General features: G+C 40.8%; 1 protein-coding gene across 1 annotated transcript in view; it reads left to right on the top strand.

Moving 5' to 3' along the window:
* PLAT (plasminogen activator, tissue type) overlaps positions 1-4,266 on the top strand; it is a 106,127-nt gene extending 101,861 nt beyond the window's left edge. Inside the window, exon 14 of the mRNA XM_044082983.1 lies at positions 2,631-4,266. Within this exon, the coding sequence (XP_043938918.1) occupies positions 2,631-2,792 (162 nt within the window). The 3' untranslated portion in view covers positions 2,793-4,266. The remainder of the gene's footprint in view (positions 1-2,630) is intronic.
* The last annotated feature ends 19,002 nt before the right edge of the window (positions 4,267-23,268 follow it).

Raw genomic sequence — 23,268 nt, 5'->3', positions numbered from 1 at the left:
CCTTTAAAATGTTGAAGTGCACATCTGCAACGATCCGATGTGCAAAAGGATGTTTGCGAAAGTTATATTAACGAACTATAAATTGCTGAAGTCACAAAAGAGCGAATGCCAGTGTGCATTTGCTCATGTGAATGTGACATTGTTTGTGGAGATCGCAGTACAGTGGGGATTGGGACATGTACCCCTTCCCTCACTGTAGTGCGATCATGGAGTTAGTAGATAAAATTAGCAGGGTGGTTTGTGTGGGGGGCACGGCCTCCAACATGGGGGTGCAGAAGGGCTTGCCCCCTGCAAAACATTCATAGCAGACATCTGGACATGACGTGGTTTTGCGCAAATTTGACATTCTCTGAGAGTTGAACTTTTCTGAGTACCAGGGTCGCACTTCCTAGTGTTTGCAGTTGTCATTTCTGACATTGTGGGTCGAATACATAAACAGTCGCACAAGTATGTTGCGACATTTTAAAGATAAACTCATATATATATATATATATATATATATATATATATATATATATATATATATATACACACACACACACAGACACACACACACTTTTAAGAGGGTCCTTACTGCTGTTGATCATTAGTAAATATCCACTCCCACACAAAAGCAGTATAAGGCAAGACATTGTTAAGAATAGACTGGCACCATAAAGTGAAGTCTAACGTAATCTAACATGGCAGACACCTAGAGATTTTTATTGCATAAAACAAAGTATACAATAGTTCTGGAAAATTCATTCCAATCATAATTCACATCTTTAAATGGCAGTATAAATATGTCATCATTATTCAGAGGCTGCTGATACTTGTTACAACTATAATCCCATAATTTCATCCATGTAGTGCACAAACAACCAAACCTGTAAAAAATGAGAACAGACTACCTTAACTCCTCACCTTAGACAAGAAATGTTCCATAATATTCATTTGTTTCAAAACAAAGCATTACTATGAGCTTTATTTAAAGTGGCAACATACAGCTACTATACCCATGCCTTTAAGAATACAAACATGTTTCTGGTCTGAAGTACATTTTGACAGTTGTTCTAACAGCTGTATTTTAGTACTTTTCTCATAGTGTTTCTAAAGATAGGCTAATGATGCTTTTCTAGTGTCAGTACTGACTTACTGCCTTTAACTGTATTGTGTCACCAGCTAGACCATTGTAGGAAAACAAGTACACAATAACCTGTCAACTCTTAAAATTAACCAACAGTAATATAACGGTCTGGCTTAAAAAACACCAGTATATCCCTCAGAAACTCTTCCACTAGTTTCCTAGTTACCAGCACCAGACTTACAAGCCTGTAATACCTGATACCATTTCTAACCCATAAGTAAATAAGGCACTGTAACATTCCTATTGTCCTCTGACATCTCCCTACTGTTCAGTGATCCAAGACATTTGTGTCACCAATGTCCCTGCCAAGTACTTGAGAACTCTGCTATGTACTCCATGCCGCCACAGGTGCTTTGCATTCCTTATGATGATATAACATTGCTGTATCCTAAACAAAATCAGTACATTCACCCTTCAAAGCTCTCCCCCCTTTCTAATCTTTCTATAGTGAACGTTTGCCTTTATGTTTCACTTTTAGCAAATCACAAAAACATGTAATTTGTGTAGAAGGTCTCTAACGTTTCAGTTTCTGTACCTATATATTTATATATACATTTGTCAGGTGCCTATATATCTGCTAAAACGTGAATATGCTGTACTAATTTGATTACTTATTAAGCAACTGAAGTACAAGCATTGTTTGACATATTCAATTAACTGTTCTAAAAAAATCAGTTTTACCATGTTTAAAAGCCATTAACTTGCATAATCTAGTGCCTTGTTGCTTACACATAAATCTGCGCACTCGCACACACACATGCATGTATGAACAAACGCAATTGCATTCTTTAGTTGGCAACATTTTTATCAGAATAGCAAATGAAGGCAAAAATGAGGCATTTCTAGTCCATTTTCTTATTATTATTGTACTCCCTGACAGAGATAAGTCCTGCATGAAGTGTTTAACATGGCATCAGTTTTGATACAGTATGTTTTTTACACACTGGTTTTCCTGATCCTAATAAACCACATTCCTTTTCTTTTCAAAACAGCTGATTATTCTGTAGTGCTGTTCTTTCCTTAAGTAATATTTTTGTGTGAGTAGGCTATCAGATCACTTTCTCATGACCTCTGCTGGCATTAACGGTGTCAGAGAGTATACTTGCTGGAAAGTTTTTGTGTTGTTGTCTACAGACATTACTGCCAAGGCAGGTAGTTTGCTAAGCAGAAGAGCATGGAAGGTGGAAGAACACAAAGTGACTGCTGTACATCTGAATGACTGCCATCAGTGGGGTTTGAGCCTATCATCCATATCGTACAGTAGACATGTTCTCAGACCCTTTAATAGTTTGTGGTTCCTCCAGCTGCCATTGGGTGAACAGCTGTTCTCCTCACATAACTCATTTAAATTTAAATGACTGAGGGGAGTCATTCATAAAAAAAAACATGAAGGGATTTGAACTTTGGGCATCATAGTTTGTATTGTACTTTTATCAATGAGTTTAATTATGTAGATATGCATAATAAAGAACATAAAATAATTTATATAACTTATTTTTCACAGGGTGATTCTGGAGGCCCTCTGGTTTGTTCTCATGATGGCCGGATGCACCTGATAGGAGTTGTCAGCTGGGGTGAAGGCTGTGGAGAAAAGGACAAGCCAGGTGTTTACACAAAGGTGGCAGAATACCATGACTGGATGTACAACATCATGAACTCAAATTAAGAGCAGTGAACAAAGACTTCAGAGGAACTATACCCGACTTTGTAACTGCAGAGTGAATTGTACTACTGATGCTATCAAGTCTAGCATTCGCTCATTAAACAAAGTAACACTGTCTCTAGGTATGCATTCCTGTTGGTGCTGTCCTGAGATAAGTGGAACACTTGGAACTTTAAAATACCTAACTGGCCAGCAATCTTCAACAGACTGGCAACCTAGCACATTCTATTCTGGCTGCTTTCTTTGACGAAATTTTGGATTTTTTTTCCACAAGATCATCTTATCTCACCCGATGAAGTTTCATCACTGTTCTTCAATTTTTTGAGGCATTAAAATGGAAATATTAGCACCCAAAACTTGAAATCCATAAAAATACTGCAAATGCAAGTCAGGAACGAGTCGCATCTCTCAGTGCTTTGCTGTTGCTACGTAAAAGAAGATAAAGGATTCTGAGAACCTAGCATCTAACAAAAGTTGTTTATCAGTGGACCTGAGTGACTTCCTGTAACTGAGCTATTGCAGGCCCAGAAAACATGCTGCAACTTTACTTTTAAGAAGAAAAACAACATCAAAGCAGTATGAGGTGGCATTTTCAGTACAACACAGTAAGCTAACAGCTGCAGTAGAATTAGATCTTGGAAAATTCTTCTTTGTGACTCTCTTCCTCATCTAGTGATATACTGATGCTTACCCAGCCATCAACAGTATAATCAGATATTTGCCTTAGTAGTGTTGTGTACTGCAGTGCAGAAAAATGCCTTACTTGTGTTTGGATGCCAGTATCAGACAATGCACACGTCATAAAGTGGGTCTAAACCTCCCTTCCGAGAGCTGAGAGCTTTGAATGCGGGACTAGAAATATATCTTCTTCTATGGACTGAATACCCTACTGTACGTTTACTGCTTTGACAGCTGAAGAAAAAAAAAATGTGACTTACAAATTACCAGCTGTACTGCACTATAAAAATAAATCCTGAAGTTACTGTAATATGTTCAGAAGTATTGAATTATGTCCAGGATATGAGAATAAAGTTATGCACCTCACCACTTGTGCACGGAAGAACATGAAATACAAAAGTAAATGATGTATGTCAGTAAACAGATAATGAGCATGAAGGCACACCTTACTGATATATTGCATACTGTAGTAAAGGGGTCTTCATAGTAACAAATGTGAGTGCTGCTGGAGTGAATGTTGCCTACACAACAGCCTTGAAAAGGAGACTTCTTGGGTCCATCTCACAGGTTTTGTGATAAAGTGTAACATGTTTGATGTCACTTGTTTACTACAAATTGCCATAAACATGCACAACAGAGTCTAAAGTCATTTTCAAAACGAATCACTTTGTGTTTGTGAATCTGATATCGTTATCCTCAATATGTACCACCCTTTTTTAAAGGAATTGAGGGGTGAGAGTCTAACTCAACATCTGCAGAATATTACTACTTGATATATATATATATATATATATATATATATATAAAAAATCTAGGGCTGTTGAACGAAAGTTTTCGTTCAACAGTCCGAATCCAAAATTACCGAACGCACTTTAACGAAAGCACTTTTACTGAAAAAGCACTTTGTTAAAGTCCGTAAAAAAAAAAAAAAAAAAAAAAAAAAAGGAAAAACAACGAAAAGGTGTTTATGCAGGGGGGCATAGCCCCCCCTGCACCCCCCATGTGGGGGGCTGTGCCCTCCCACACCCCCCCCTACTTTAATATTCTCACCCTGAGATCACACTACATTGGGGAAAAGGAAAAAATTCCCTTACCCAGTAGTACGATATCCACAACAGTCATTGCCCCACGACTCCCTCTGGCTGCAGGCATACATATGGCAAAAGTGCTTTTTTGGTTAAAAGCACTTTTGTGTAAATATGCTAAGCCATTAAGCCTTCAGTGAAAAGCACCATCGAGCATCAGTCCTATATATATATTAAATATATATATATACACACACGCTCACATATATATAATATCATATACACCCAGTTAATATAATTAATATAGAAGAGATAAAATACTGGCAGGGCCAGTGCTATGCAAAAGTATATTAATAACTGATTGACACATTTTGTACATTACGTGTAAAATAAAACACATGTCCAAATCCTAAGTTCAATCTTAAATTGCAAAAGCATCTGAGTGTTTGAACAAGGTTTGATCAACCGTCAATGGTAATGTATTAAATGAAGCAGCAGTAAATGAAAACCATGTATTTCTCCTCCATCGCTGATGACATGTCTACACTTGTGCATGGTCTCTGTGGAAGGAACACTGTCTGGGAGGGGGCACGATGTTCTGCTTGATATGGGGACAGTTTCATGGCAGAATCCTGCATGAACGTTAAAAGACCTCCAGTAGTAGAGAAAACAACATACCGGTAATCTGTCATTTCAGACATGAGACATTTCGTTTGTAAATTATCTATGTGATGGACCCTAAAGCCACCAATTTTTACAGATTGTATTGATGTAGGTTATACTAAGTAGCTTCAGTAGTGAAAAAGCAAAGCTTGCGGCTTTCCATCTAACTTGCATTTGAGGCTTTGAAAACATATCTTTTGCATTTTGGCTTTCCTAGCAAGGAAGTGTTCCTTTTCAGTGCAATGTCTAACATATTGCCTGCTGCCTTACTGCTGAATAACTAATTTGGTAATAGCTGTGTCTAACCCCATGAAGTGGTTTGACAATCAAACCTCTTTAAGAAAATGTTTCATTGCTCCACTGGATTTTTCTTCTGAAAACATTCCTGCTGTCTGTGAATTAAAACAAATATGTTATGACTGTGTAAGAACTATGCTGTAATCATACTAATTTGAAAGGATAAGGACAATGCCCAGGCAAGCAATAGGGCCCCACCTCTGTAAGTTCTAATCATGGAGCACAGCCTGGCAGGATGAACACTGTCTCGGGGTAATGGATTACTATTGTCTTTGCTATATATGATAATGTAATACTTCATCCCTTGACTGGCCTGCTTTGATTGGAAAACGGGCCTTTTATCTATCAACCCATGTGTGTTTAAATGGTTTCATTTTGTCTTTTTCATTGTTATAATACCACTAGCAAATAAACAGTAAAACCAGTCAGTATCCAGCAAGCATTCTTTGAGATTTATACTGATATTTAACCCCCGTTAATGTTTTTTTCCCCGAGATGACCTTCAATATCTGTAGGAGTTGGTATTTGACATCAGATGATTATTTGACCTATAGCTGTGGCCTCTTATCTTGTGTCATACCTATAAGACTGCAGCCATGATGGGAACAAACAGTACTGATTCCAGGACCTTAGCTAACACATTTTTTTCTTCCTGCCTGTGCCCTTCTTCCTCTACCAAAACACACATCATGCCATGTAGTGCCCTAACAGAACTTCATGCAGTTTACACATTCAGGGGAAGCGACCCTTTGTAATTAATGCAGGGATGACAGTATGCTAGCAACTACTGTCTAGGACACAGCAGTTAGGAAACCCCCAACCAAAGGTTATACAACGCAGTAATAAAGCATGGGAGTTGATGAATCAGGGTGCAACAGAGCTGTGTTTGTTTTTCTCTCTCTTTTTGTCAGGCATTTCCATTTTGGAACCTTCCACCTTGCTACTAGGCATGTCATCTACCCCCTTAATAGGAGGGTAGCCTGATAACAGAAGCATGGCTTTTCAAAGTATGCTGTAGTGCCTCTGTATTAATTTCCAGCAAAGATGCCAGGTGATGATCGTGTAAAGGTTTATCTGTAGTATTGGAACTTTTCTCTCTGGGCCTCCACCGAAAATGACATGTATCCAGTCGGACTATATTGGTCAACAAATCTAAAATAAATAAATGAAGGCAAAACAGGTACAGTAGTGTGCCAGGTAATGGCAATTGGAAAAACTGCAACATATAAAGATGGCCATCTCAGCATGTTTATTAAAAAAAAACATAAAGATCTATATTTTAATGGGATGATTACATATCTGAGAGTTGAGTCACATGGATCACTGCATCACTGCATGGGTTTGGTGTTTAAACAAATGCGTGGTTACAAACAAAAATACCTCTAAACCACAGATGTTTTCAAAGAAGCAACTTAGTCCTTTAATTTCTTATACATCCTGTCTTACAGCCTCAATGCTATATTAATAATATTTCTGTCTCCTGACTGAAAGTGCAGTGTAATTGACATTAAATATTGCAGAATATTGAATTCTGCTGGCAGAATTCATGCGGTAAGGTACTTCATTCATTTTCAATATTTCATTTTAGTTTTGGGAAATTTAGAAAAGCATCAGGACAGTTTTTTTTTTCTTCAAATAATGTGATTACCAGGATCATTTTCCTGCAAGTACCAGAAAAAAATAATGTATTATACAAACTGCTGATCAGGAATATGTGAAAAATACTCTGTCAGAATTAAAAAATATATATATTTAAAAATAAAATTCTACTAAAATTCTATAACCTTGATTGTTGATAGATTCTGAAAATTCTACAAAGGATCACGGGTTATTTCTCTTCACCAATATATGTATGTATAGCATATTGTGGTGTGTGTGTTGATGGGATTACTGCACACCAGGATGCTATGTGGCATGATCCTAACAGACATGTGGCTTACATCTCCAGGTGTTATTAATATATGCCCAGAGCACCACCCATCACATGTTTAATGAAATGGGATAATTATCTTTTGTTGTGCAATCTTTTTTTAGGATTGCTAGGTTTGTTTTCCTGAGCCCATTTCATAGCACTGGTAACACCAAAAAAGCAACATTATCTAAGGTTCTGAACTGCTAAGCTGTTTCCTGTAGTTCAGGGTATTGGGACTGACTTATTTCTCCTCCATTTACCTGCAGCAAGTCACTTAACCAGATAATACTCTCAGGTCACCTAAGAAAAGGGACATTTGTGTCCAGTGGGCTTATCCAATTAAATGAATAAAGTAAAAAAAATAATCTTCATTTTTTTTTTTATTCTTAGGGGGAATGTGTCCCCATACCCCTAAACTATGTAGAATCTCCCCACGGCAGTATGACCTTGAGTAAGTTAAAGCCACAGTCATTGGAATGTCATTTTTACTTTTAGCATGTTCTCACACACACACATATATATATATATATATATATATATATATACACACACACACACACTGTTATAACTGAATTAATCTCAAAAACTGATCCTCCGGCTTAATGGGAACAGCTTTATGGGCATTACAAAGTATGTATCTTGAAGAATCGTTCTGAAATGTGTGTATTATTTACTTAAAAAGTATGCACCTTATCAGATATTGCTTTATCTTAAGAAACATCTGATGCATTTGGAAGAAGAGAAAATGTGATTAGTACAAAAACTGTGCTAAATTTCTTCCTGTTTAGTGCTGCAGATATTCCCATAAGAACAAGATCTTTATTGTTTTACATTCATCAGTCTCCATAGTGTCTTCAGTGCTTAAAATTGTAGTGATGTGTTGTGATATGGAGTACTGCCATGGTAACACTTATGAGATAAGAAGAATATCATGGCTTTGGCCAGGAAAATGTACCACAAAAATGCAATAATTATTCATAGAACAACAATCGACTTTTTCATATACATAATATATCAGTATTAATACAGAAATATAAGAATTTTAGAGCTGATGGGAAATACAAGATAGCTAGTATCCCGGTTAACATACTTGCCATTTACTGAATGCATAATTTTCTTTTGATTGAACGGATGCTTCCATCAGTAAGTGAAATATTCTAAAAAAAAAAAAAACAGTTACACATATTTCTGTTGGCTTCTGTGACCTTTCAATACGTATTTATCAAATCTTGTTATAGAATGGTTATTCTAAGGTTTGAAGCATTTCATTTGGGGATATGTGATTTTTTTTTTATATGAATTTGTGTCTTTTTATTGTTTCTTGGACATTTGGCTTTTGGCTGTATAAACATATATATATATTTATAACAAGTAGTCTGTCAGCTACATAAATTATATTTTTAATGTTTATTTTGTAATGTTTATTATTCACTTTATAACATGTAAGAACTGTTTATTGCAATAAATTACTTTCTAGACTTGACTCTTGAATTCTTGTGTCATAATTTCATTGATATTAACTTCAGCTTCTTTTTCCTCAACTGTTGCATTTGATGAGAAGAACCTTTCAGCTGTGCCCACTGTTATCATATTTACCAAACAGTTAATAATTCTGTTTAAATATTATAGGCCAGACTTTAAGTACATCAGCACGTTTCATCTCTATCAAAAGTGCACTGCCTGTGAAGCTGATAGGAAAGTGCCAGGCAGGATCTTCTAGTGCTTGTAAGAAACACTGATAAGCCCTTGTCACACCTCAGAAGGAAAAGCTTTTACATCTATTTTCTGCTGCAGGTATTGAAAGCGTGCATTGTGTTTCTAAGCTGTTATATCCTGACCATCAGAAAAGCCATAAACTCTTCCTAGATGTGTTACATCATGTAGCACAGGCATAAATCTGCATAAATGAAGCACAGTTGTACCTACACTTCACACATTAAATCAGTAACTGCTTAGTGGTCAGAAGGCCAGTCCCAGATATACAAGTATGTCTGCTAAACAGTCCCCCACCTACTTTCAAAGGTGGAAGTCTTAGAAGTGCTAAAATGCCATGTAATTTTGTCCTAATAAGGTTAAGTACACTCACAGTCTCAGCTGTGAATAAATAAATGTGTGGTGGAACATAATTTAAATGAGATATGAAAAGTCTGATATTTCTTCGTTTGTGGTAATCAAAATGTTGTGTGGAATATCTTATATAAAATGATTAAAATTCTACTGACATGAGTAAAAGCTGAAAATATACAGCAAAGTGTTACCTGAGCTGGTCCTGCAGCACAAGTGTCAGGGATGGCTTGGAAGGTAATATATGTAACACTGATGACTCACCTCACCTTCAGTGACAACCTTGGTTATTCAGGGATCAGAAACAGAATGTTTAACACTTTTGCTCAATAGTTCTGTTATTTCTCATCTTAACTTGACTCACTTCAGTGCATCAGATGTCTGCCTCACTGTCCCACAGCCTGGAGTTCAAGCTCAGTGGTTAAGAGTTCTGCCTCATATTCCCATAGCCTGGGTTTTAGTATCAGTAATATTTATTTATGTTTTGTTGACCAGGTTAGTCCCACTAGGCTAGTAGCCTCTTTTCAGGGGGACCTGTGGTGGTATTTATACTACTAGGGGGAATTTTATCATGGCATCAAGGTACTTCACCTACTCTTTTCAACAGGTGCCATGGGATCTTTTACTTTCACTTAAGCTGCTACCAATTCTAGCAAATGGGACAGCAGTTTAATGACCCATCCAAAGGGCAACACACTCAGGAATGCCGCCCCCTGAATGAGTGAGTTCTGCCTCACATCCCTATGGCTTGGGTTTTAGTCTTGGTGATTAAGAGTTCTGCCTTGCATTCCCGTGGTCTGGTTTTCAGTCTCAGTGGTTAAAAGTTCCGTATCACTACCCACTGGCTTGATTTTCAGTCTCAGTGGTTGAGTTGTGCCCCACAACTCGATGGCCTGGGTTTCAGTCCTTTGTTGACTCCATGGAGTTTGAATGTTCTTGTGCTGCTTAGATTTTCTCTGGGTAACACTTTTTCCTCAAAGAAACATGTCATGTGGAAGGACTGATTGAAGTGTCCATATAATTACTGAATTTATCATTTTCTTCATAAACTGACTCGTGACTGAAATCAAGGTATAATAGGTCAGCTTGCCTACCAGTTTAATGAAGTGTCTTTCTGGCTTCTGGATATTTTATAATGGCACAACATTTGCAGTCAACTTCTTAAGCACACTAGATGGACATGCTGTCAAATCATTGCTATTACCCAAGCTTAACCTGCCAGGCACATATAAATGGAGAAGGGAAGTAAAAGATAACTAATCCACAATTCTAAGGCAGAAAGAATTCATCTCCACCCTGCAAGATAATTTGCTACGGCTGCAAAATGCCATCAACTGAATTTATCATTATCTTCATCCTCTTTCTTTTCATTTTCTGGTTGGGATGTTGCATTGACAGTTACTATCTCTCGCAATTCATTACCACTTTCCTACCTTCAACAGTCATGCCTGACTGTCACAGGTTTTCTTTCAAACAGTCTGCCCATTTTTTTGCTGGATATCCTCGTTTCCTTTTGTCTTCTCCCTGTCTCTCCCAAACCTCCATCAACATATCATTTTCTGTTCTTTATAACATTTTCTGTAACTGGGGCTACCATGGCTTCAATCTAACATCACTTCATCTGTCACAGTGTTCATTCTACAATATGTCTCAGGCACTTCATCTACATCATCTCTAGTTTCCTCAACTGCTCAGTCTTCACTGCCCAGGTTTCTGTACCATATAGTAGTAAGGGCCGCACCACTGTTTTGTACACTTTACCTTTCTGCCTCTTTGACATTCTTCTTTCACACACTGTCCGCATGACATTCTGTGCCATTTGGCTGCAGACGGTCTGATTCTAGCTTTGACTTTCTCATTCAGAATTCCCATCACCTCGATGACTCCTCCCATGTATTTGAAACTGTTAAACTGTTCCACTATTTTACCTTCTATCTCAAGTTTCAGTTTCTTCTGATTTCTGCCATTGGCTGTTGTGACTACTGGCTTGTAGTCTGACAGCTGGCACAGAGGGCTAAGGCTGTGAGCTGTACTTCCTATGGTACAGGCTTTCATTCATTCCATCAGCCTCATTTGCTTCCTCTGTGACCTTGAGCAAGCCACTTGACCAGACATTTCTCCTGGCTTTTCCCTGGATAGGGACTGTGAGCCTGCTTGGTATTATTTATTGCCTATACTCAGTTTTATACCACATGCCTTCAGTTTTACATTCAATTCTCCTATTGTTTCCTGAAGTTCTTGTTCAGAGTATGCTTGTAATGCAACATTGTCTGCATCAAGCAGATTGTTTTTATCTGTACCCTCCAAATCTGTGTGCTAATTTAGTCCATCACCAGTATAAACAGCACTGGGTTCAGAGTTGAACCCTGATGCATCCCCACTGCCACTGGGAACCCCTCTGTTCATACTTGTATAACTGTGTCCTTATATACAGCCTGCACTAATTCTGCCAATGTTTCAGAGATTTCAAACCATTGTAGGACTGCCCAAATCATCTTTCGTGGCACCCTTTTGTATGCTTTCTTCAAGTCTAGGAATCCCCTTTTGGACTATTTCCTTATCTCTAGCTTCTGCTCCACTATCTGTCTCACTACAAACATTGAGTGGGTTGCCATGCATCCTGGTCTGAATCCAAATTGCTCATCTCACATATTACTTTAAGCACCCTCTTCAGTACTTTCCTGCAATCTGACAGGATTTTGATACTTCTGTACTACCCACGATTGTAACTGTCCTCTTTGTTTTTATATCCTGGAACCAGATTGATTATTCTCTAATCATCTGGGTATGTTTTTCCCTCTATACCGCTGATTATCCTCAGAAGCCATTTCTTCTGTAATTCATCCAACAACTTGATCTAGCAGCCGTGACCTCCTCTGAGCCTGTTGCTTCCCCTGACTTCATCTTCCTTAGTACTGTTCTTTTTAGGCCAGGTTATTTTTATTCTTTCATCATGCCTCCGATGGCATTTTCTTTGCTATAGTGACTGTTCTCTTAGCCAGTTTTGTTTGCTAACCAATATTCCTTCTTACTCTGTCCTGTCTTTTCTTTCTCCCACTTTTTCTTTTCTTTTGATAACTTCTTGGACTTCCTTCCACCACCAGCTTTCCTTATCTACGTTATTTCTATACCTGGTTCGGCTACATATTTGTTGTGTTGCCTTCACACATGTTGTTTTGAGACGCTGCCAATCTTCTTCAACTACTCCTTTTTCCTCTATTTTCTGAGGTGCTAGAGCTCTGAGTATTTCCTTGAAATTTTGTGCTTTCTCTCCAGTCAACTTACAGGTCCTTCTCTAACCACTGCTTGCAGCTGATTGTGGCAACCAGTGATTTATGATGTGGGTCAACTATTTCACTGGGGATGACTTTGCAATCTCTGATTCTACCCCCAATGTTATTTCCTTACAAGGCAGAGGTCTAACTCAGTTGTATGTTATCCACTCCTGGACGTGATCTTGTGACTACCTCTCTTGCTGAACTATGTGTTGATCATCATCAAGCCAACTGCCAGACAGAAGTCTAGGATGGCCTCTACTTATTTATTCCTATTGCCCTCCTGAAGTCCTCATATCCTGTTTTGCCTCTCCCAATACGAACATTCAAATCCCCCATTATCAACACCAACTCATGTTGTTCTGCTTTATCTAATAGGCCCTACGTTTTCTGTCTTAATGCTCTCTTTTCCTCACCATCACAACCTTGCTGTGGAGCACAGGCTGAGATCATGAACACTGTTCTATCTTTACACTGAAGTCTTACTGCCATGAGTCTATCATTAATTTTGATGGCATCCCTCACTGTTTTCAGAAGATCCTCCATCACATTTCCAGCATCACTTCTAGTCTGCCTTCCTCAGAGTAGCATACTTTCCATCCCAAGCCAAGTGGCTTTGCTGCACTGTACTTTCAACTTGGCTGTTGGATATACTGGATGTGGATGTCCAGTCTCTTCCTTACCATCAAGTCATCACTTCTAAGCTGCTTCATGTCAGTGAATTTCTATTCAACTTAATAATCATTAACTCATGTTTGGCAGGTCAATTAGTAGTATGGACTTTTGATAGAGAAGAAACTTGCTGATGTACTTAACCTTCAACACCGCTATCCCAGCTTACCCAGACTGGTATACTGGACACCAGCTGATCAGTAGCTTATTGTTTCATTGATACTGGACATTATGGTGGACACACACTGGCCAAAAGATGTATACAGACCCCTTACATAGTCAGCATAGGTCAGAATAAGCCAGGTCCTCATCCCTATCATCACTTGCAAATACCAATGCCAATTTTGGAGACTTGAGTGGAATCTGCCAAGAATCAAAATGGAGAACCTCTTACAGGGAGATGACAATGCTAGATGCTTCACCACTGTGCTGCAGTGTGTGTGCTCTACAGTAGACTGGCACCCTGCCCAGGCCTAGTTTGTCTGTCTTGTATCCATTGCTGGAGTGACATCCTGTCAGGACTGGTTCTGTGTATTACATGACTTCTGAACTAACATTCTGTCTATGACTGGCCCCATACTTTGCACCCACTGCTAGACTTGCATCCTGTCCAGGACTTGTTCCATGCCTTGCATCCACTGGTGGTGAGGCATCCTGTCCAGGAAAAGTTCTGTGTCTAGCAGCCACTGAAGGAGTGGTATCCTATCCAGGTGTGGCTCTTTGCCTTGCACACACTGCTGGGCTGGCATCCTGCCCAGGATTTGTTCTCTGTCATGCACCCACTGCTGGACCAAGAACCAGTCCTGGGCAGGGAGCCAGTCCAGTAGTGGGTGCAAGGCAGAGGAGGAGTCCTGGGTAGGGTGCCTCTCCAGCAGTGGGTGCAAGACACAAAATGAGTCCTGGGCAGGATGCCAATCCACCATTGGTTGCAAGGGAAAGAAAAAGTCCTGCACAGGATACAAGCCTAGTAGTGGGTGCAAGGTATGGCATGGCCGGCATTAGGCACCAGTGAACCCTGCAGTCAATGGGGCCCCTTTGTCCTGGGAGGCCCCCAAATACAGTAAGTTATTTTACTCTGCTATTTTGTTACATATTTGCCAGTCCAACAAAAGTCAGTGCAGCAGTCTTTTGTACTTAATAAACCATGTGGATAAGAATAACTCATTTATATCTCCTTTAAAACTCAAAGAAATTTCTGGTTATAGTAACATTGTTTTGTCAAATCACAGGCTTCACAATTTCATTTAACATTTTACCACTGATACAGTGCCCTTGACTTAGTTAAATCCTGCTGGGGGGGCATTCTCTCCACTAAAACTAACATCATAGCTGGTTTTAGCTCGACTGTGTGAGGGCCCCACTAAAGCTGCTGCTTGTTAGGGAAACATGAGGAGAAATAAAAGGTTATTCATTTTCTGATTATGTGCTTTATCTAAACAGGTTTGTGATATGACCCTGGTATGGTAAAGACTAAATTAATACGAGCATGGTAAGCGCTAGAGATCAGCAGCCCAGAGTGAAGTCTCAATGCAAACCTGGGATTTTAGCAAGAGCTGATGCTCCTGATCTGCAGAAATGGATTTCTCTTGCAGGGAGTTTTATAAATACTGTTACAACACCAGCTACTTCTCTTTCCCTTCTGAAAGAGGCACTAACATTACTTTAATTATATATTAAACCTCAATATAGATTGGTTCTGCTCCAGTTTGGAGGGAATGTATCTTACAAACAACTAATTTAAAAACTGGAAAAAATATTGCCATAGTTACCGAACTTATCATGACAGTACAATTCCTAATGAGACCCTCCATCTTTGATTGCCAAAACATTGTACCTCTTTATCCTATTCTATTTTTCTAGGTTTTTCCTGGGTCAGTGTCTAATTCTTGTGAGTTGTAGTACCAGCTAGGTAGCTGATTTGTCTAATTCCTAGAACCACTCCCATGTTTTAGCCTTATAACAATCACATTTGTCATATTGCCTGAGAATTCTCTTCTGTTGGATCTTAAGCCCAGTCATCAGTAACACGTGAAGTATCACCAAAGTGAACCAGAATACCTTCTATACAGAGATATGTGTTAAGGACTGTGTTTTTGTTCCATGTGACATACTCACATTTTATTCATTACCCAATAGCACCTCATTTTTGGTGTTCTGTAAAGGTGGCAGTCTCTGCAAAACTCTGAACAGAGAAAATGTACCAGGTAGTCAGCTTTATCTGGAGATGAGGAATCCTTTTCACTGATACAGATGTGTACAAAAGTACGACAGAATGCAAAATGTTTTTCAGTACCAACCAGTGGTACATTGTACACACTATGCATAGCATTCTGTTCTACTAATACCACTGAAAACTAGACCTGCACCTTTATCACTGACATGGTATTTTAGTTTACTTTTCTTTCCAACTACAATCCAATTTAATTGGATTATCTTTTAGCATTGCTACTCTATAAAGGCAATGTACCTCTTTTCATTTTGAAACTTTTATCCTTAACATCCAAGTGAAGAATACAGATAAAAATATTTCATTAACTAATAGTGTGCTATTTGTACACAACTTCCTGCTAATATTAAATACCAGCAACCTGATGCTTTCACTGAACTGTAAATAACGTCCTACATTCCAGATGTAGGCATTTGTTATGAAGAATATCATCACCCCAACGCTACTGTAGAATGCCTAGATGCAATGACAGCAACAGTGTGAACTGTGTTGGAGCTGAATAAGAACTATCTGTGAACTAGAAGACATTTGCCAGTGATGCAATGCTGAAAAAAAGCTCATTTCATATTATTATGCTGGGGAATCATTTTGCAGCAAGTTACTGATCACAGTCATTCAGGCAGCCGTGAGGATATGAGCAACCACTGGGAGAAATGAATGGTCAATATAGAAAGGGACATTGACAGTAAAATAAAGGGACAGCCAAAAATCTATTAATTAGGAAACAATCTACTTAATGCAGCATACCAATACTTATGCTTGCTAAATAGCAGAACAGAATGGGGCTAGCTGGATACTAGGGTGGCCCAGAGACCATCAAACGTAACCATTACAAACATGGGTGGCTGATGTTATACAAGGCTACTTTCTGTGACCTAACTGGGGGAGGCTGCTGGTCTGCAACTCCACAAACTATGCCAGGAGGTGCTCCACAATGCTAAGGCAGGCACCTAGTCTCTACCTACCAGCCTCTGCAACCAACACCAGGATACCAGAGCAGATCCCTTAAGAGCACTATCAGGTGAGAAGCCTTTACCTTCTTTTCTAAGTAGTAGTCATGGATGGCACAAGTAACCCCTCCAGGTCATCTCCAGCAAAGGAAGAATCATCATACTGCTGTGAGATGGGTCTAGTGGTCACCGGTGCAAGTAATGAGGAGTGTTCCCTGCACACCCTTTGCTCTGTGGTACGGAGCTATTTGATGTACAGTGTGGCAAGTTCATGCACTGCCCTACATATCCTGGGTGTAACAACAAATACGTCATTTTTGTCATTCAGTTTTGATTGGGATTCAGTAAGTGTAATGTTTTTATTATTTGCTGTATGACTAATGATCTAAAGTAGACTGTATAAAATTTCCAAAGACATTAAAACTCCACAATTGTCAAAGATGACTTTATTTATACATTTCATCTGTCCAAACCTTGGCAGATATATCTGTAATATGTTACTCTTGTTTAATTATTTTTAGCCATTTTTAAGAAAGACTGAGTTTTGTGTTTTTTGAACACCCAGATGTATTTCTGCATTTGTTGACTCCCTTTTGAGCTGCAAGAAAGAACATAACAGAAGCTGATGAAAAATGCTGCCATGAAAGTTTTGTCTTTAACTCTAAACTTAAAAGGCTTTAGAAATTTATAAGAAGATGTTCTCTTAGTAGTAATATTAAAAATTAACCAGGCTTCCATAGGCATCACTGACCAAAAAAGTTAATGTGCCAGAAAGTGGAGTTTTTAATTAACTTTTGCATAGATTTGCAATAAATGTTTCTTTAGGGCTGAAAACCTGTGCATTTGAAAAATTGAGGCAGGTTGTAACTGGCATAAACTTGAGAAAAACTTATATAGTTGTTCATTCTGTAGATTCTGCCATTTGCATAGGTTGATTAAAAATACCACTACTAATGACGTTATAGGGTCTTACAGCACATATTATCTTCAGAAAGAGGTTAAGATATTCCAAGGTATCTGAGGTCAGCTCCCCCAGAAGAATTTTCTCCATGCTCTTTTCGATTTATTATACCAAGAGAAACTCTGGAGTATAGTTATGTTTTTATTATAAGAAGTCTATTATCAGTGGCATAGAAAATAGGCAAGGGGGTAGAATTTACTGCAGAAAATTAGCAAAGGAACTCAATGTACTGAAAGCAAATTAATAGAAATGGAAAATGAAAGAGTGGGATGAGTCCAAGTAGATGTCTGGATTGCCAGTTACAGAGTATAGTCAAGGAGAAAGGGATATGAAAATGATAAGTGATAGACCAGCGCTGGCAGAGCTTTTAGTTGAGGCTAGAACAAAAACTGCTGTTTAAAATGTTTAATTAGTAGATCATGTAAAATACTGAAAGATAACTATAAAAAGAAGTTATGTACCTACCATAACGTTCCATGTTAGTTGTCTTCATCTCGCCTTCTTTCTTGCTGGTTGGGATCAGAGCCGATCCTCAGCTCCGACTCAGCCATCTTCAATAGCTCGAGAGCTGATTACTGGCTTGAGGCTACCCCTTATCCCATGATGCCTAGCGATAGCTACCCAGATCTCGTTTGAAATAGCTAACTCCAGACACAGCAAAAGAATAAACCACTCCAAAAAATAGGTTGACATTACCTGCCATATTCTCTAACTCAATAGAGGAAAAATAAGAGAACACACATCCAGTGAAACAGGAACTCCTCTCAGTCCACTAGGACAGGGGGACAGAGGGTGAGATGCAAGAAAGAAGGCAAGATGAAGACAACTAACATGGAACGTTATGGTAGGTACATTTAAGTTGTCTATCTCACCTTCATTCTTGCTGGTTGGGACAGCGTCTCTAGCACCTAATATCCTGGGTTGCTCAGTGGAACAGACTCTTCAGAACAGTGGAACCAAAGTCAGCTGTGCTCCTGGAGACCATATATCCAGCTTGTAACGAGAAATAAAGGTATGAGGGTTTGCCCACATGGCAGCTGCACAGATAGAATCCATGGGCAACCTCGACACGAAGGCTACAGAGGTGGCCAAGGCCCTAGTAGAATGACCTTTCAGTTTAATAGGTAACGCTTTGTTCCTTAACTGATAAATGAAAGTAATAGTGTGACAACCATCTAGACAAGGTTACCTTGGAAACTGGGAGACCTTGTTTGCCCAAGGCATAAGAAAGGAATAATTGGTCCAACTTCCTTATTTCTTTAGTTCTGTGCAGGTAAAAATGCAATTGTCTATGAACGTCCAACTGGTGTAGTTTGTATTCTGCCTTGTTGGTATGATTAGGGAAAAACACAGGAAGATCTATATATTGGTTTAAATTATTTTCTGAGCAGACTTTAGGAAGAAACGAAAGATTAGTCCTCAGAGCAACCCTGCCCTTATGAAAAACCAAGTAGGGAGGATGAACACATAGTGCCTGAAGTTCGGAGATGCATCTGGCTGAAGTAATAGATACCAGAAAGAGTGTCTTCCAAGATAGAAACTTGATGGAGCAGGATGTTGCTGGTTCAAAAGGGTGCAGAATTAAGGAAGTTAGGACTAAATTAAGGTCCCAAGGAGGAGGAGGATCTCTCACTGGAGGCCTAAGAAGAGTTGTCCCTCTCAAAAAAGCTTTACAGAGCTTATGAGACAATGTTAGAATTTGACAAACCAACATGAAAGTTAGAAATGGCCGCTAATTGTACCCTGATCGTAGTGGAAGCGGACCCGGAGTGAAACAGTTGTGCTAGGAATTCCAGGATTTTGTGGACTGGGGCTGAAAAGGGATCCACATTCCTAGCCTCTGCCCAACAAGAAAAACATTTCCATTTGCTAGCATAAATTTTTCTCGTTGTAGACTTGTGAGAGGAGACGATAATCTCACGTACTGCTGGGGAAATGCTGGGAGGCCTGGCTAAGGTTGGAAGTGGAACAACCAAGCTGTGAGCTGGAGAGTTTGGAGGGATTGATGCAACCCGCCTGATTGATGAATCAGAAAATCTGGAATTGGTTCCAGAGTCCAGGGTTGATCAAGAAGGTAATGGGTGCAGGAACGGGAACCATAGCTGTCGAGGCCAGTAGGGGGGCAATGAGGATCATTTTGCAACCCAACGATTTTTGATTTCTGTATGAGTTTCGGTATCAGGGGAAATGGAGGAAAAGCATAAAGAAGTCCCTAAGGCCAATCGTGGACTAGAGCATCTCTGGGTATGTGACCTGGAAGCGGGAGAAGTAGTTGCTGCATTTGCTGTTGAAGGGGGTGGCAAAAAGATCATAGCAAGGCTGCCCCCATTTGCATAAAATAAGATCCACAACTTCCTGATTCAGAGACCACTCATGAGGCATGAGGATAGCTCTGCTGAGCCTGTCCGCTATGACGTTGGATATCCCAGGGATGTGCGTCACAATCAGAAAACGTTGGGAGGAAATCACCCAATGCCAAAGTCTGAGTGCTTCTTGACACAGGGGGTAGGATGTGGTTCCGCCCTGCTTGTTGATGTACCACACCACTGACATGTTGTCTGTTTGAATTGGAATGGTCCCGGAAGGAAGAGAGTTTTGAAGGGCTTGCAACGCCAGGAGCACGGCTCTCATTTCTAGGACATTTATGTGCAGATGGTACTCGTGAGGTTGCCAATGCCTTGGACTGTCCTGCCCAGATAATGCCCCCCCCCCCCTATCAGGGAAGCGTTTGTCATCACTGTGGCTACCGGAGGGGGTTGAATGAAAGGTCTGCCCTGAGTAATTAGTGGGGAGACCATCCACCAAGAAAGATGTTTTTTTGCATGCATCCATGATCAGGATCATGTGAGTCATGGGTAGCTCTTGGAAAGACCACTGCGTGAACAGAAGCCACTGAAGAATTCTCATATGAAAGCGCGCTAATGGGATTAGAAGAATGTCTGCTGCCATAGAACCCAGAGTTTGAAGGACGTACCTGACTTGGATCCTTTTACTCTGCATCAGAATCTGTACTTGCTGACGAATTGCGGACAGCCTTTCTAGTGGTAGCCTTGTAAACATATCCCTTGTGTCTAAGTCTGCTCCTATGTAAGTGATAGATTGACAGGGCAACAATGCCAGATTTTTCGTAACTTATTGCAATGCCTAGCTGGGAGCTGATTTAGCTGGGAGCTGATTGTGTAGTCCCGCGCTTGCAGGAGTTGATGTCTGGTTGTAGAAGTGAGGAGCCAGCTGTCTAGATATGGAAACACCTGGAATCCTTGACGTCTCAGGTGAGCCGTGACCACTGCCATACATTTGGTGAACACCCTGGGGGGCTGTGATGAGACCAAAGGGCAGAGTTCTGAACTGATAATGACTGGCCCCCAGCCGGAAGCGAAGATATCTCCTGGAGCGCCTGTCCATCTTGATATGGTAGTACGCGTCCTGAAGATCTGTCGAGCACATCCAATTGTCCTGACCCAGAAAGGGTAGAATGGACTGTAGCGTGACCATCCAAAACTTTGTTCTTTGTACAGACCTGTTTAGTCTGTTGAGATCCAGAATCAGTCTCCAGTCCCCTATCTTTTTTGGTACTAAAAAAAACCTTGAGTAAGTTCCGGATCCATGCTGGTCTGCCGGGACTTCCTGGATGGCTCTTTTTTCTAGCAGTTTTGAAACTTCTATTACTGCTTGCTCCTTCCAATTGGGTGGAACATCTGGAAGGGTCTTCCTTGACTGTACGGGAGGTTGATGGAAGGGAATTTTGTAACCTCCGGATATAATGGACCATACCCATTTGTCTTGTGTTAAACTTTGCCAGGCTTTTGGGTACAGTGAAAGTCTTCCCCCGACTGCCTCCAGAGGTGAGCAGCCAGGCCAGAAAGATTCTCTGTTGCCCTGGCTCTGCGGTCTCCTCTGCCACGAGGGTGGCATCTATTATTGTTGTTTCCCCCTCTGCCTCTGGAGGAAAAATCACTACGTGTGTCAGGCAAGGCTCCCTGAGATTTACGGAACCACATCTTCCCACTCTTCTGACCCTTGGGGTAAGGTCTAGGAGGAGTGGAAAAATGGACTCCCATGGCAGAGAGAGTCTTGCCTTCTTGCTCACACCTAATCAAAGTGTCTTTCACCTGTGGTCCAAAAATAAAGGAACCATCAAAGGGAGTGTTGGTGAAGGACGCTCAAAAGGGTTCCGGAAAGTTACACAGCTGCATCCACACATGCCTCCTAACAGCCACACCCGTACCTGCGGCTCTACTCGCCCCATCGGCTGCATAGGAAATGAGCCTCATGGAGGAGTTAACAACAGAATTAAGCACCGCTAGCTGGGAAGCTACTTTGGCTTGTGCTCTCTCAGCTGTTGGATCTTGAAGGGTATCTCCGAGCTCTTTAAGAAGATCCCTTTGAAGTCGGGTAAAATGATATAGGTAGTTCAGTGACATCATAGAGAAGGTCACTGAAGCGAACATTTGCTTCCCATATCTGTCCATTGTCCTAGACTCCTTGTTAGGGGGATGGACAGACGAAGAGGTCTCTGCTAACTCTTTTTTGGTGGCTGCTGCTACCACCATGGCATTAACAGGAACACCTTTCGAAAAGAAATGCTTATCCTGGGGTGCTATAATGAATTTACCAGGTCTCCTCAGAGTTGGTTCCACTGTATCTGGAGCTGACCAAGGCTTTCGAGCCACCACTGTCATAAGTGGATGGAAAGGCGGAGAAACCCAGGAGGTGGAAAGTCGGGAACCAAAAGCATCCAGAAATACAGACTCATCCTCGGTGGGGGCTAGGGGATTCCAGTTCCCCCTCTGCTTAAGTATTGCTAGGATGTCCGAGAAGGAAACATCTTCACAGGGGGATCCTGGGGACCCTTCCGAATCATCTAAGTCTGTATCAGAAGTGACAGACTCGGGGGAGTCAATGTGCTTCCTCTTGCACTTTTTCTTCCAAGGGGGCTCCTCTGAGTGATCAGGAGAGGTCTCGGAAGAGGAGGAAACACCCAGTGGGATGTCCTGGAGCATTGGTACCCTATGCTTAGGGTCTGGAGGAGGAGCAGAGGTTGGCAGAGGCACTACAGGGGATGGAGCCGGTGGGGCTGAAAGTGGAGCTGACTCAGAGGACAGCATACTCCGCATGACATCAAAGGCATCCCTGCCATGATGCAGAGAAAGCTCCGGTTCCGAAGAAATAGGAATCTTTCTCCGCACCGAGGGGGATGGCTCCGAGGCCGATGTTGGAGCCGAGCTCACCTGCGCCGAAGCTCTGAGAGGGAGAAAGGGGTTGGACCAGGGTCCGATGCCACTTGCCCCCTTGGAACCGATGAGGGAGCCACAGCACCCAGATCCCTTGATGGAAGGTACCACCGAGGGAATCGGAGCAGACGTCGGAACCGAAGAAGATAGAGTTTTCGGAGCTGACGCTTCCACTACAAGAACCCCAACGAACTCTGGCTCTGAACTCAATGGAGTCGAAGGAGGAACATCAAGAGAAATGGACGGAGCCGATACCTGTTGAGGAGGGCCGGACAACAATTTAGCTAGTGCCTGCGACTTTAGCAACCTACTGACCACTCTCTCCACATCATGATCCGACAGCCTAGAGGATCGAGAGGAGTGAGAGGATCGGTGACTACGCTCACTCTGAAGTAAAGGAGACCGAGGAGCCGAATGCACCAACTCTAAGGAAGGGGACCTCAGCCTCTTGTGGCTCTCCGATGGCTCCAAAGCCTCTGATGGAGCTGACGGGGAGATTGTCTTGTCGGTGCCAGCTGGAA

The sequence above is a fragment of the Protopterus annectens genome, chromosome 9.part0 (genome assembly GCF_019279795.1).
Source record: "Protopterus annectens isolate FY-2018-M chromosome 9.part0, PAN1.0, whole genome shotgun sequence".
Taxonomy (NCBI): Eukaryota; Metazoa; Chordata; order Ceratodontiformes; family Protopteridae; genus Protopterus; species Protopterus annectens.
This window is presented reverse-complemented; position numbering and strand designations above follow the sequence as displayed.